We start from the raw sequence: 16,327 nt of genomic DNA on the forward strand, positions 1-16,327 counted from the left end.
AGACGGACAGGCTCCGCAAATAGATCAGTCTTTGAGAGCACTTCAAGCGTTTCATTTCGCACTCCTCTCTCTTATTATTTTTAGTTTCTTACTTTAGTAAAAGATAACTTATAAAAATTATAATACGACAAGGCATATTGTTCGCCTTAATACTCCCTACCCATGTAAATAAACAATCAAAATGTACATAAGACGCATTAAGAGAAAGAATAAAACAGTGTTATTTCAATAGTCTTACGTATTGTTATGGTGGAGGCAGGTGGACTTCGGAAGAAGATATATTCCACTTATTCAGAGATAGAAAACGACCTACACAGACCAATGGTCAGTACGCGAAGACTTTGCTCGCCCAGTATAATCTAATTACTGAGAAGATGAGGGAGTCAATGAGTATGGAGGTAATGCATTAAAGGATGAGCTTCCTGGGATCCATCCTGAAGATTCAGTTAGCCAAATAGACAAACAAAAAAGAGGGATTCGTTCGCAGTATGTGCACAGGAGATGGTGGACACCAGTGCACGAGGAGTCAAGAATGGAGTTAGAGGACGTAGGGTGGAGTAGAGTAACCTACACTCGCCCCAGAAACTTGGACACATCGAGCAAAGAGAAACAGGTAGGGATAGAGGCATGGCGGATAGAAAAACGAACCAAGCCAGACCGAGGAATGGTTGTCGGAAGGAAGATAGATAGGGTGCCCCCGTACGCGATGCTTTGAGTGCGGTGATGAAGGACACATCGCAAAACATTGTCGATACAAATACCGAAGGAAGGAGGCGGGCCGGGGAGAACCGATGGAGGTAAACGTCCAGAGAGTCAAAAGGAGACGTGGGCTACCCAGATCGGATAAGTGTAGTGAGTCGTCAGAGTCTTCAGAAAAATTACTGACAGAACCGGAAGAGGAGACGAGAAAAAGGGGCAAGAAACCGAGGACCAGGTGGCAGAGAACCGGAGAAAGAGGAAGGTTGCATGAAGAAATCTGAGGAGGGTGGCAGCAGAGGGGCGACCGCACGTTGGTATGCTCCAAGGGAGAACACAACGGTCTGCCAATCATCCACGTGAGAGGAATGGCATGGCTGGTGGATACCGGGAGTTCCCACACCATCCTCAGCAGGGAAGCGCTTAGGAAGCTAACCAACGGGGAGAGGACACTCCAGGTATGTATATGTCAATTAATCACTCTGGGTGGTTCCTGTAGTGTGGAAAGAGAAGCAGACATGGACCTAAAAAAGTGGGGAATCCAGGGTGACTTGCGGGTTCACATAGTAGAGTAAATGCCTCGGGAATACCAAGTTATCGTGGGGTGTGATTTATTAACCAGAGGGCGGTCACGGATAGCGAGAAAAGGGGGCAGATGGACCATTCGAATAGGAAACAAAAGGTTTAGAGGCCAACGCACTCTGGGAGGAAAACAGGTTAGTGCAATTGTACAGGGAGGGAATTGGAGACGGGATATAATGGAGGAATTTAGGGACGGTGAGGTTCTGGGCGTGGCGGGTAGGACCGTGCACGAAATCCTTTTAAAACAGGAGAGTGTGACTGACGTCAAAGAGAGGAGGTACCCACAGGCGCTTAGAAAACATATACGGGCCGAGCTGGAAAATTTGAAAGCCCAGGGTATAATCAACCAGGTTAGTAGTCAACCAGATCCGCTCCTCGTTTTCTGGGCTTAAGGAGTGGAACAATGATAGCATGTTTCCACTCCATTGGGAAGTATCTGAGGCGAGAGCAGGAGTTGTATATGTTGAGGAGAAACATTTGGGCTTTTCTAGGGAGCCGTTTGTGTAGGACGTACGAGATGTTGTCCTTTCCTGTGGACTTGTTTCCCTTCGTTATCCTCAGTGTTGCAGTCAGGTCTTTATAGGTTGAGAAGATGGTGTTTTGTTGGTTTTTGGTCTGGGGTTGGTGGTGGTATACAGAAACGGTGCATGCATAGTCACGTTGTAGGTAGTATATAGATAGAACGTCTGCTTGATCTGCGGGAGTGAGGAGCTCATAGCCTCGGTGGCGTTTCACCGATCTCGATTTGGTGTTGTGACTTCGGACTAATTTCCAGAAGTTTTTGGGGTACTAGTGTGTGTGGATTAATTGTTCATGCCATATGGATGTTTTCCACTGTGACATAAGGGATGTTATTTGTCTTGTGAGACTGTTTATGATTGGTCTGTAAGTCTGGTCTTAAGTCCTGTACCAGCAGTTTTTGATGTTATTGCGTTGTTTAATGAGATAGAGGGGGAGGTGAAGATAGGATTGAACCGGCGGGGATTTAGTAAGGAGAACTTGCCGGTACATATTGTAGGTTGTATGCCGAGTGAGGTAAAAAAAATATATATAACATTTTTTTTCTCTCTAATGACAAAGTAAGTACGACAAGTGTAAATTTGATCAATTTTGATGAAGATTTATTACTATATTCCCAACAACGTTATTCCATCCACATTTCCCTGATTCTATGAGACCCTAATTTACCATCCAAATCCCTTAGTATAGTTCCTATCCACCTCTATAATTCTCACCGAAGGTTGAAATGGCTAAGGTCTCGAGACCTGAATAGCTGTTTGAGTCCTGACAATCCAGCTTCTCCGCTCAATCCATGGGTGTAAGCAGCTCAGGTACTCTCACTCTGTCTCAACTGACCTTCAGTACCAGTGCCACGGTTGGGAGAGAAGTGTTAGGACCTCTTGGAGCTTTGTAATCCCTTCCATACGAGGGTGGCAAAGTTTGGTTTGGGCTTTCCTAGGCTGAATATAAATATTGTGCGAATTTAATTAGCTTTATTTTTTTTATATCTGTTATATCGATTTATATTTTTTTTACGAATATCATATTTGTATTTTGTATTTTTTTTTTTAAATTTTAGGTGTGCTATTGTTATCATTTAATTTTTTTTTATCTGTATATATAATATGAACTATTAGGGTACTAATACTTATTGCTCCTAATTGTGGCAAATTGCATTATCACTCTTCAATAAAATCATATTTAAAAAAATGCATGTAACTATTTCAAGTACAATATGCTAACAATTTTACTTTTAGTTACAATACCTTGTACAATCAGATGTATTGACATTTCGTCATGTCCATAAGCATTACTTGCAAGACAATTAAGTACTCCAGTATCATGACGAAATACATGAGATATTCCAAGTTCTGAAACCATACCTTCATCCAAGAGTTGTTCTCTCACTGAATACCTAAAGAAATCATTGACATATTGGATGAAACTGCAACAAGCATTTAAATACAATAATCTAAATTCAACTTATACATTCCATTTCAATAATTTAGATTTTGTTATATTATGTTTTTTTTTGTTTTTTTTTAACACAACTTTTATTCACATCTTCCAATATAATTCAGATGAAACCAGTGAATGAAATATATAGCAGTTCAAGCAAGTGACAACAGACATGGACAGTACCCAGCGGCACCTCCCACAGGCGTGATATTAAGACTAATTGCGAAAAGAAACTAGAAGATCTCTCATTTAACACCTTTTAAGCCTTTTCCTAGAATGTGCGTTGTGATCATGTTATTTGTAAATGATAGGATGAACTTGTAATTCATTATGGAATCTTATGGTAGGGATCTATATGTGTTCATTTACAGTTGGTGTGTGAAAGTCACCAGTCTTTTGATATTTCTACAAAGATTTAATTTCAACACATAACCCACCACTAAGTGCAAATTTTTCATTCAGTGTTCTTGTGCCTTTGTCTTGGCAGTGGATTCTAAAGACTCGTTTAATGAGAGCTAGATGGAGCGCTCCTTAGGAATGCATAGGTTCTGCTTCAGGATCGATCTCTGCCTTATCTAGTTCATGACTTTTCACAAATTTTCCTCCCTAGCACCTACAGTTTTCCAGATAGGCAACCCTCGTCTGTCGGAACTCTATGTACCTCATATTTTTTTGTATACTTATTAATTTTTATTATTGTAATGTATATAAATTTTAGTGAGCACAGATGTTGGAGTACTGTTTGCTATAATAAGATAATTTCGATACAGGTTGATCCAGTAATATGAAATAAGAATTTAGTTATTAAAACCAATTATCTGTTTATTTTACAAATAAATGAATATCCAAAATCAATTATTAGCATACAATTTTAATTTGCTTTATGAGTATCATAAAAAACAACAGACTATTCACAAAGGGATTATGAATTCAGCTAGTATAATATATAAACTGATTTCCTCGTTTTTTCCTTGGTTTCTTTTTTTTTTATCTTATATCTAACAATATTTCAAATAGATAAAGTAATAAAATAATCAAAATAAATTAATAAAAAATGTAATACCGAGAATCCACGTCTTCTCCAATCCTTTGAGCACCTAGTTTCCATACAATGGTGATAGGATTATCACCAAGAGCTGTGCATTGCAAATGCGCTTGTCCACCTTTTTCAACGTAAACCTGCTTAGACTTCTGTTGAAAGTAAGCTGGTGCTGATAAAAAAAAACAAAAAAAAAAAAACATATTTCACTTACGAGCACTTGGACTGAATGACAAAAAAAAAAGGAAAATAGGGAACAGAATTATAACGCACGTTTACTAGAATGAAACTGCCTTTATTCTCTCTGTTATGCTCTTATATGCATTATAAGTGCTTATTTACATAGGGAGTTAGGATTAAGGTTGTATATAGGTCTTGTCCTACCATACCCCCCACCAGTTGATGCACATGCCTCATAATCTCCAAAAAGATAAAAACACAAAATAAAGAAAAAACTAACCCATTTACAGGAAATAAAAGAAGAAAGAAAAGAAAGATACACTTTTCATAACCTAAAATTAGCACACTCACTGCACAAAGAAAATAAAAATATCGCTCACTCCTGTTCTCCTCACCATAAACTTACTAAAACACATATCTTCTACACATGTAAATCTTTACAACTGTATAAATCAACATTAAGTACAATAGACATTGTGGCAATGCTTATATTTTGCAAAAAGAGACAAAAAGCTGAAAATAAAAAAAAAATAAAACTTTTGCGTTGCAGGGATGAGAAAACTCAAGATTTCTGTGATTCTCTGACATGGGAAACTTGAGTGGTTCTACATGAACCGTCCTTCGTTTCTTGGGTTCTTTCACACTCTCTATAGTTAATATATTATGCTCTCTAATTGTAATCACCCTTAATAGTCCCTCATAGCTATGAGGCTCCTTATCCCTGTTGGAGGAGCTTACAATCGTACCCAATCGTCCCCATGTCAATTTTCCCCACTATCTCCCGTAAGCCCGCGTAATAGTGCGCCACGCGTTTGGACTTTTCCTTCTCTATCTTCTCCCTTACGTTTCCCCCGTTTTTCGGAGAGCCACCCCATTCCCGATAATTTCCTCCCCGTCAACCAATGTGTTTCTATAATCTCAAGTGCTCCCTCGGAGACCAAAAATAATTTCGACGGAAGAGAAACCCGTAATCGTGTGAACAGAGTGGTTGTAGGCCGCTGTCACTCTCACCAGTGCTGAATCTGGTTCCAGCCCCTTTTCTAGTTGGTAAACCCTCAGGTGATCGCTTAGAGTACTGTGTAGCAGCTGTATACCCCCCTACTTTTAGGATGACCTGTGGTGTTCAGATGCCATATAACCTCCAGAGGCTTCATTTCTTTCCTAACTTTGGAATCAAACTCCCGGCCTACGTCCGACGAGATCCGTTCCGGGAATCCGTAAAACTGGAACCATACATGCAGAGCTCCCAGCACCGCCTCCGCTGATTTCTCTTCAGAATCTATCAGGTGTGCCATGGCAGCTTTACTGAAAAAATCGAGCACCGTAGCCTCTCCAGGTGAAGGTGTCGATCTGCAAGTCTCGAGAGGTGTGTTTGCAGCGGGCGTTGGGTGTCTAACATACTTGGTGCTCAGGCACACGTCGCATAACCCAATAGTTTAGTGAATAATTTTCTGCATCCCCCCAGAAGTACTTTCGACGAAGAGCTTGGAAGGTCTCGTATTAGCCGCAGTGATTGGTCCTCCCCTGATGATACGCCAGGGTGACCTCCTTCTGTTGCTCCTTATCTCGGAGGGTCTTCACCAACCGGAGGGTCGTACAACGAATGAAGGTTCGGTACACGCCTATTGATTCCCGTCTACAGAGTCGCCGAATCTTCTCCCATACCACTCTGTTCCCTACGTGTAAGTGGTAAGTCCTTCCTGCCTTTGATCCATCATTGAGTGCCCTGCAGTTTGATCATCCCCACACCCGGCGTAGACGAGATAGTGGTGATCGATGTGTTCCCGTATTTGACGGAACTGGAGGTAATCATTAACGACGAGAGGCGACAGAATATATGGAAGACAAGAACTGCTGGATTAATCAAGGTTGAGTGTAACGAGTATGGGAGGAGCAATATTACGACAATTTGGTCTCAGTCAGGCATAAAGAACGACCAAATATGTAGAACCTTGAATTATGTTTCTAAGCTTGGAAAAAAGTGTCACCTGTATGTGGGAAATGAAACCGTTTGGGAGAAGATCAAACGAATATGTTGTGATGAACACATAGGAATGGATAGGACATTTGCCCGATGCAAGCTGATGGTGGAAACCGTTTGGGGAAACGAACGCCAGAGAGAGGTGACTGTCGCATATTATCAGGGCAAAACAAATCACCGCGGAATCTCGGAGACCCTGCAACCGTTAAAGAGAAGGTACTTTTGGTGGAGGATGAAGAAGACAATCACAGAAGCTGTAGGAAACTGCTAAGTTTGTCTACACATAAAGTATTACAGACATCCACCAAAAGGTAGACAAGATGAGAAACCTACCGCAGAAGCACCGCTCAACGATCTACAAGTCGACACTTTCACGTGGAGGGGATTTAAATTGATCACCATAATACATCTCTTCAGTAAGGCGGCATTGGCGCACCAGGTGCAGGAAAAGTCGTCGGAAGCAGTGCTGGCAGCTCTCCGAATGTGGTTTCAATTTTACGGAGTTCCGTAGCGCATCTCCTCAGATTCAGGAAGAGAATTTGATAATGTCATGATTCGAACAGAAATGAAGGACCTTGACGTAATATCGCATATCAACACACTAGGGCACCCCTACAGTAGAGAAGGCATAGGGCGGCTTCATGGCACGTTGAGTGACCATCTTTGACTATATCAGGCTGACCAGGGACTGGAACCGGAAATTGCAATGCCGAGGGCGATTGCGGCATACAATCATTCCGTACATTCAGTAACGGGGTTTTGGCAATTTAGGATTCTCTTTGGGATTCGCGGACACCGACGGGACTATAGGGGCACGGCAGCAGGTGGAGAGGAAATACACAACAACCATGTTGCTCGAAGAAAGTTATGGAAAAAGGCCCGGGGAAGAATGCAAAAGGGAAATCCTGGAAGGTGGCTCGGGAGAATTTAATGTTCACCGAGAGGACGGAAGCGATCAAAATCGAGACGATCCGGAAGAGGATGCGTTTTATTAATTCAAGAAATGCAGGGCCCAAGGTCAATCAGAGGGTGAGTTTGCCGAGAAGCTTCTTCTTCTTCTGTTATAACATAATAGGCTGATGGAGAAGATGGTAGAGGCATGCGGACCGGCAGAGGGTGCTCAGAAAATGGTATTTCTAAGAGGCGTGTTGAAGGTACAGCTCAAACATCATTTAGACCGACCGGGTTCAGAGATTTCCTGTAGTGTGCTCATGACCGGGTAGACGCAAGAGAGCGTAATGAAGCTCGCTTCGGGAAACCGGAGGCGGATTGGACGGAGGTTAAGTCACTGAAGAGGCACCAACGCAGCCCGACCAGGCGGACCAACCGTAACGGGAAATCGGAGCGGCGCTGTTACGAGTGCAATCGCACGGGGCACATCGCATCACAATGTATACTCACGAGGTGCTACGAGTGCGGCAGGCAAGGACACGTCGCAAGAGAGTGCCCGAGGCGCAACCACCGGCCAACCTGATAGGTACCACAGCCAGAGCCAATGGAAGTTAATAACCAGGACTGGAGCGGTAGACGAACCGGAGGGAGAGGCGGAAGACACTACACCAGCGACGAATCTTCAGGAGACGAGAGCATCCGGTCTGGGCGTAGAGGCTGGATATGCCCTCCCTCGACGTTATGAAACTGAAACAATTCACTACAGCAGATCAGGCGGCATGTTACGTGAGGTTGGGAAGGATCTCCTTCGCCCTTGTTTCGTCGTACATGCCGCCTAGAAGGAACAACGAAGACATCAACGATATTATCGCTGCTGTGGAGGCTGTAGTACTCAAGTACTATAATGCGATAGTCTTTTCCGACACCAACTCGAGGATCACGGCCTGGGGTTCGGTTTGCACAGACGCCAGAGGGAGACTGATGGAAAAGAGCGTGGCTAAGTGTCAGCTCGTCGTTATGAATGAGCCCTCTGGCCCCACATTCGTGTGTGAGAGGGGCCAGAGTTGGATAGACATGACACTAGCCACGGATCCCATGGTGAAGCGAATAGCGAACTGGGCCCTAAGGTCAGCCACGAGCTCCGACCACCGGGTCATAGCCTTCAGTGTAGGAGGAAGGCGGAGGCCTAGCGGGGGAAAGGGGCTTTGTAACCCTTTTTTTTTTTTTAGTCTCCCTCCCTTGCCATTTCTGGCATACGGGGTGCGCAATCCCTGCGCGCACTACCCCACTGCTCCCAATGATCTTCATCCGTTCGATATGCCCTTCTGGTGCGCATCTGTCTGGGTGCCTCCTGCAGTTACCAGGCTGGTCCAGCCCCCCTGGTCTCAGTCTGGGTCAGCTTCATCTTCTTCTGGTGGCTCGCCGATGTTGGGCGGTCAAGTCCTTCCCATTTTGAAATGTGTTGGGCCCACCACCTCCTTCCACCTGTAAATGAACTTCCTGAAGAAGGGATAATTTTCTTCTTCCATCAACCAGGGAAAGTCCGACCCGGCGATGGCGAAAATCCCGGTCTTTCTCAACAGCCTGGCTCGGTGTCCTTCCATGGCGGAGCAATCCACTATTACGTGTTCTGCTGTTTCAGGAACTCCGCCTGTGTGGCACCGGGGGTCTATGTTCTTTCCAAAGCTCTGCAGCTTTCCCCGAAACCCTCCGTGTCCTGTTAGGTTCTGTGAGACCCAATAGTCTGGAATGACCCATTTAGCCTTCAGTCTGGAAGGGACGGTAGGGAAGAAGTTTTTCAATGTAGCGCCCTTCTGGCTTGCTACCCACCGTCTATTCCACTTCTGTATTGAGTCCTCCCGCAGTATTTTCTTGCACAAGTTTGGAGTCCCGCGTTCTTTGCCACGATGACTGCCAGGTAGTTGACGTAGGCCGCGGCAATGAATCCCTTGTCCTCCAGTTCCCCCAGCAACTCATAAAATACCAGCTTCCACAGAGCTGGTCCTAGGACCGAACCCTGGGGACATCCTCTTTCGATTTTTCTCTCGACCTCGTAGTAGTTACCCTTGATCCTGACACTCCTGTTATTGAGGTAACTACCTACGAGGGAGTATAGATTACTAGGGGTGTCGAGCTCTTGCGACCGCTGGAGTACACGGGGCCACCAAACGCTTTCGAAGGCGGAAGAGATGTCAAACATGATCAATAAGACATATTTCTCCGCCCTCTCTTTCACGTCTCTACGCACTCTCAGCAGCGCATCCGTAGTTTCCCTGCCACGGGTCGAGCCAAACTGCCGTGAATGACTTGCAGCACTTAGGACTGGTTTAAGGCTGTGGACGATAATGTGCTCCAGAACCTAACTAGCTACTGGGAGGAGGCATATTGGTTGATAGGATTTAGGTGTTTCATTATCCTTACCACCTCCCTTGTAGAGCAGTCTCAAGTCTGCAATCCTCCACTTGTTTGGAAAGTACCCCTTATCCACACACTCATTGAATATATCCAACAACTCTTCCTCAATATAAGGGGCACTGTTCTTGAGGATTGCAGCATCTATGCTATCTAGTCCTGGAGCCCTCCCAATCCTTTGTCTGTCCACTGCAAGACGAAGGTCCCTAATATCCCATGGTGGACATAGGTCGGTACCCAGAGGGTATAACGTGGTGGGTCTAACCATTCCATCATCTGCACTGTCCTGGGACGGATAATCCCTAGGGTATGTATAGTCTATATACATCTTGGCAGCCTCCTCCAAGGTGGTTGCCTGGGCACCTCTCACTCTAATAGCCGCCATTAACCTTTCCCAGTGCCACCCTGTACGGGATACCCCAGGGATTCTTTTCTCATTCCTCTACAATGAATTGGTCCCAGGACTTCTTCTTCTGGCAACGCACTCCGTTTCGGTATACCCTATACTTTGTAACCCGATCGGCGAACTGGAGAGCGTTCTCCAGTGAAATGGAGGGGATATTGGTAGATAGAGAATGGGAGGAGGCGGTGCTGATGGAGGAAGAGTCAGGAATTGACCACAGAGTGACAACTCTGACGGGCGCCATCACCCAAGCGGCCAATAATACCCTTCAGCGCCGCAGGGCGAGAGCACGTCCATATGGTGGACGCCGACCCTGACGCAGCTGAAGAGAGAGTACTATAGGACCAGGCATAGGTACCAGGAGTGCAGAGAGGAGAGCTGCACTCCGAGAAGAAAGCAAGTGTATAGGTATAGGGTATACCGAAACGGCGTGCGTCACCAGAAGAAGAAGACCTGGGACGAGTTCATCGTCGGGGAGTAGGAGTACAGGGTGGCGCTGGGCAAGGAGAAGGCAATACAAATGATGGCTGCCATCAAAGTTGGAGGAGCCCAGGCAATCACCCTGGAAGAAACGGCGATGATGTATATTGATTATACATACCCCAGGGATGATCCGTCCCAGGACACTGCAGAGGAAAGTAAGGTGAGACGCACCACGTCATACCCACGAGGTACCGACCTATTCCCACCGTGGGACTTATGGGGTCTATGTCTTGCCGTAGACAGGCAGAGGATTGGGAGGTCTCCGGGACTTGACGCCTTGGACGCTGCAATCCCCAGGAACAGTGCCATATATTGAGGAGGAGCTATTGGAAATCTTCAACGAATGCTTGGATAAGGGGTACTTTCCGAGCAGGTGGAGGATTGCAGACTTGAGACTGCTCTACAAAGGGGAGGGAAGGATAAGGAATCGCCAAAAGCCTATCGGCCCATATGCCTCCTCCCTATTATCAGCAAGGTCCTGGAGCATATACGGCAATACTGCTCGACCCGTGGCAAGGGAACAACAGATGCGCTGCTGAGAGTGCGTGTGGATGTAGAAGGGAGGGTGGAGAAATGTGTCTTGATGATACTCTTCGACATATCCTCCCCCTTCGATAGTGTTTGGTGGCCGCGCGTACTCCAGCGGTTGCAGGAGCTCGACACCCCCAGCAACTTAAGAGGTTTTCAATGAGAAGGAAATGTGCCATTTTGCAAGGGAAAATTGTATATATGATAGAGGACGGGAATAAGGACTGGGAGACAGGATTTAATCAATTTAACAGGAATGTTGTCCAGTCCATGATCGTTGGTATGGGATCTTAGAATGGTGGATAGTAGTTCTTCGTAAGACAAGGGAAAAAAAAAAGAATTTTTCTGTATTGAAGGTGTTGTTTAGAGTGTCAGGATCAGTAGCATGGCATGTGAAATGTTTGTTGAGATCATCAGATGTTATTGGAAGAGAGCTAGGTAATAGGATTCTGGTAGGGATAAATTTCGGAGTATTTTTCATTTGGATTTGGGATCGGGAGCATTGGAGAGGGCATGATGAATGTGAAGGGATTTAGCACGCCAAACTGCTAATTGGGTTGCATTGCGGAGTAGTTTAAATTGTGTACAATCTGCAGACAGGCGGATCCGACGAAATTTTCGTCTAGCTACTTCTCTTTGTTTTATCATTTCCTTTGTTTCCGGAGTTAGTGAAGGTGCAGTTGGACGGCGTAAGGTTCGGGTTTTGATTGTTGGATGTCTAATATAGATTGCAGATGTGAAGTGAGGGTGGAGACCATAGGGTCGATGGAATTATAAAATGTATAATGTCCCATTGGACGGAATCAAGGTCAGGCTGATGGTATCCATAGGAAAGAAGATCCAAATTACGGTATGATATAATTTTAGAAGTAAAATATTTGACTTGTAGGTCGTACGATATTTGGATCAGATCGTGAGATGAGAGGAAGGGAACGGGGTGTTGGGAGAGAAAAGGATTTTTAGAGGAGAGTCACAGATAAAAAGGTCTTACCAGGTATCCGATGAGTAGGATGCGGATTTTGTGTGATGAATAGGAGAATAAGGAACAAGGTAAAGATTTAGGGAAAATATTACGTCAATAAGAAAGGATTTATCACTGGATTGAGAGAACATGTTAATATTAAAATTACTAGTGATGATAACATTGGACTAAGTGGAAACGAATTGGACAAGAGAGAATTCACACCTTCGAATCGAGGGGAACTCGGGGAGGTCGATAAACGATAGCAAATAATAGGGGAGAGCATATGCTTAAACGTTCAACAAATACGTATTTTGCATGAGGAATGATAGCAGAAGGGGAGCGAAGTAGGATTTTGACCTTGAGACTAACATGAACGTACAACCCAACACCTCCCCCAGTGCTATCAGATCTGTCGTGGCGAAAGAAAGTCTAGTTGGGAATACATACTTGAGAGGAAAGAATAAAGGGTTTAAGCCAGGTTTCGGATACTGCTATTATGTGGTAAAAATTATCTAAGAAGTACTTTTAATAATTTATCGAAGTGGGCAATAAGGAATTGTGCATTAACGTGACAGGAACTGAGGACATTAGTCATAACTGTGGGGTGGTGGATGGAAAAGTAAGAAAAAGCGAAAAGTTTGAGGGATAGAGAATAACAACATTTTATATACTGTTACGATTATATAGGATGTAACAAAAATAAGAAATTGAAGGGAAAGTTGCTCCAGTTTCAGAAATTTGAAAAAAAAAAAATACAATAAAGATTGAGTTATAAAAAAAAAAGAGGAGATGTAAATAGAGAAAATTCTATAAGGGCGATTATTGAAATGTTGAAAAAAAAATGAAAATAAATTTAAATAAAATATCTTCTATACAAAAAAATAAAATAAAATAAAAAATAAAACAAATCCCCACTCCAGTCCACCTGTACTATCTTCAATATTCACTATTTTATTGCTATTTTCTATTTTAGGTTTAGCCTAACGTGAATTGCGAATCTATATCGATTTTCTCTGAACTTTTCGCTAGAAACTATATGAAGAGAGAAAGAGATACAACAGAGATGTTCACGGCACCACCAATTCTCAAAGACTGTATCTTTTAAAGTATAAAGTCATGATTTTAGTTTCGTTTTGCTTTACTTTTAGTTCATATCAGAGTTTATGAGGACTATTAATCATTTGTTTGGTTTATTGTTTATACTTTATTGTAAAAGGTTCTTCTTTATTGTTTTTGTTTTTTATATTATTATGTTGTATAGTATAAGTTTACGAGGATTGTTCGTAAACTGGTGGGAAGGACAGCCTTAGTCAACTGTTATTTTGATGTCAGGTGATCGAGTAAATCAGCTTATTGAAGAGGTATTTGTATGTATAAGAAGAGGTACCGAACACACTAAAAGTCAGTCTTGTTTACGCAGTAAGAGAGTGTTATTTCGCTATTTTTTTTTTCGTTTTTACTAGTTTTTCCGGACAAACATGTAACTTATATATAATCATCTATCTATGACGAAGACCTCGGTCTAGAACATGGGTATCGGAGACGGAATTGGATATTGCTTCAGTGGACTCCTCACTGTTTGTTGACTGGGAATCGAGAGCGCAATGACAGGGAGCGGTCAAAATGTTCAAGAATGTTGTTCGAACAAGCCACTGTAGTGTAACAAGCTAAAAAAAATAAAATAGAAATAACAGTTTGGCAGGTGAGGCATTTCGTTATAATCTCACTAGAGATTTCTATAAAAAGTTAATCATTCAGTTATGTCAAGAAATCCGGTGGAGAAACTCTATGAATGTGCTATATGGGTGGCAAAATGTTATCATGGCATTAAAAATATTATAGGACACGGAATAAGAAAAAATAATATGGAAAATCCCTCTACAAGAATTATTTAATCACTTGGCTGGTGAAGCTCTAGAATAAATACATTTTCTTCTAAATATCAAAAGATACAATACTTTCTTTATTTCTTTCTTCATTAAGGTGGGTGGAGTGGGATCACGGCTACCATTGTTAAGCATATCTCATTAATTTTTTCAAATAATTCATTGGCGATGTGTGGAAATCGGTCGCATTATTGCAAATAAAAGTGAATTGAAATGGGAATCATTGATTAGAATTTCAATTTGATGAGGATAATCTCTTCCAAGATCAGGAAGAGAATTTTATTTGATTACAATAAAGTGGTACACTTATTCATAACAACACTGAATCAAAAGCATTTTGAAGAAACTTTGTAGAATCGTCTGCATAAAAGGGTTTGAAACTTATTGAAGATGAACTGGTGCAATCCTGTTCCGCTATGTAAACAAATTTTGATATACTGATTTTTATTCGTAATATTCGCTTTCAATTTATATGGCTGCGGTACCTCGACTCTAACTGCTTGCTGAGACTGGTTAGTCACTATATCATGATATGAAGGCATGGATATTAAGATGGGGAGGATGTATGGCTAAAAGTGATCCATGAGGACGCCTCCGCACAAAAAGGAATGCCACTATAGTTGGCAAGAGAGCTTGTGGAGAAGGTCAAAATCCATATGGATAGACAGAATCTGATGGAGCTACTTGCAGCAAACTGGAAAGCAGTAGTACAAGATAGGCAGGGGTGGTTCGGTCGGTCAAAGATCTACAAGGACTGTAGAACTAAGCGAAAAAAAAAAATTACAATTGGTCGTAGCCTAATAATTTATACACAAGAACCGTCATAATATCATGAATATTAAATGCATCATGTAAAAATAAACTGTTGATACTCAAATTGGTGAATAATCTAATAAACCTAAAATGGTGTACAAAGGATGCTTACTTTAATGATTAATAATTTTTATTATTACTAATATCTTTTTAGAAACTATAACTGGTTTCTAGAAGGTATTTCAATTTTATTCATTTATAGATACATATTGTTTTAATACTTACAGTTTACGTTAAGAAAAATGACTTTACTAACTCCATTAGAAATTCCATTTTTAGCTTCACATAAGTAATGACCTTCACTTTCTTTACTAATATGGGAGAATTCTAAAGAACCATTCCGATAAAAGTTTACATTGGGTTCATACAGAAAGTCTTTATATTCACCAGGATGATCACCTGAAATTTTTTCAGAAATCATTTTCAAGTGTTTTTACCCATCATTTTATTTTATTTTATTTTTTATGTTTCACATTCACAACAACATTATATAAATATACAACTAGTTAATGTAATATTAATTGTATTACAATGCTATGATGTAGTCTTGTGGAGCATTAATCTGTTGTTTGATAACTCGAATAATATTTCTAAAGTAGAAGGCCTCATGGAATATGGTCCTAATGAAGATGATGAGGCAGGATAAAGAAGAAAAGTTCTTTAGTGACTCGCTAAAGGAAGTTGACCTTAAAGAGGTACCTTAAAGATTTTTAGCGATCTAAATGGGAGGTAGGCTTAGAGTAGTCTCCTTTATCATATCTGAAAAATATATGAGAAGCTAGTCCTCAGACACATCCGCAAACAATGTGACACACATGACGTCATCCCCCCGGAACAAACCGGGTTCTCGCGTGATGTGAGCTGCTACCACAATGTTGCCAAGCTGCAAAGCGATGCAGCAAACAACTTAAACTGGAACCTTGCCACAACCATGATCTCACTAGATTGTACAGAGGCATTAGACTCTGTATCCCACTCCACACTAATCCAACAACTAATTCACCAATTCTCGGACCAGCTGGTCGACATTGTTGGGTCCTATATCAGTAATCAGACTTTCTCAGTCTAGCTCAAAACTGAAATCTCCACCCCCAATCTCGTCACTTGTGGCGTCCCCCAGGGTTCGGTCCTTGCGCCAGTTTTATTCAACATATATACTGCCCATAATATACTAGCCATATACTCGGCGAGCATTAATGCAGAAAAGGCCATGGACCAGGCCGCTGCAGCTGCCCGACTCATCGCTAACAAACTACGAGACATAAACATTCACATCAACCCACAAAAAAACGGACGCCATCACTTTCTCATACAAGAAAACTCCTAACAGAGCACCCAAACTAATAAACAGACAATACAAATCAAGAAACATCTCACATAACTCGGCATTAAGCTAGAAACACATCTATCTTTCACAGCACACATACAGAACAGATTACAAATCAACATCATACCAACTTAAACACATCATCTACTCACCAGGGTTGTCACTCAGACTCAAATTACTCAT

The 16,327-nt window shown here is 42.4% G+C and overlaps 1 protein-coding gene across 1 annotated transcript in view; it reads right to left on the reverse strand.

The window, feature by feature from the left end:
• Window positions 1-15,238, reverse strand: part of LOC106689615 (cell adhesion molecule Dscam1) — a gene marked incomplete at its 3' end in the record, with an annotated part of 28,011 nt that extends 12,773 nt beyond the window's left edge. Inside the window, exons 1-3 of the mRNA XM_014434688.1 lie at window positions 15,043-15,238; window positions 4,301-4,448; window positions 3,045-3,193 (exon numbers count right to left, since the gene is read on the reverse strand). Of these exons, the coding sequence (XP_014290174.1) occupies window positions 3,045-3,193; window positions 4,301-4,448; window positions 15,043-15,238 (493 nt within the window). The remainder of the gene's footprint in view (window positions 1-3,044; window positions 3,194-4,300; window positions 4,449-15,042) is intronic.
• Between the last annotated feature and the right edge of the window lie 1,089 nt (window positions 15,239-16,327).

Source organism: Halyomorpha halys, unplaced genomic scaffold, assembly GCF_000696795.3.
Source record: "Halyomorpha halys isolate HHAL.00 unplaced genomic scaffold, Hhal_1.1 Scaffold1415.1, whole genome shotgun sequence".
NCBI lineage: Eukaryota > Metazoa > Arthropoda > Insecta > Hemiptera > Pentatomidae > Halyomorpha > Halyomorpha halys.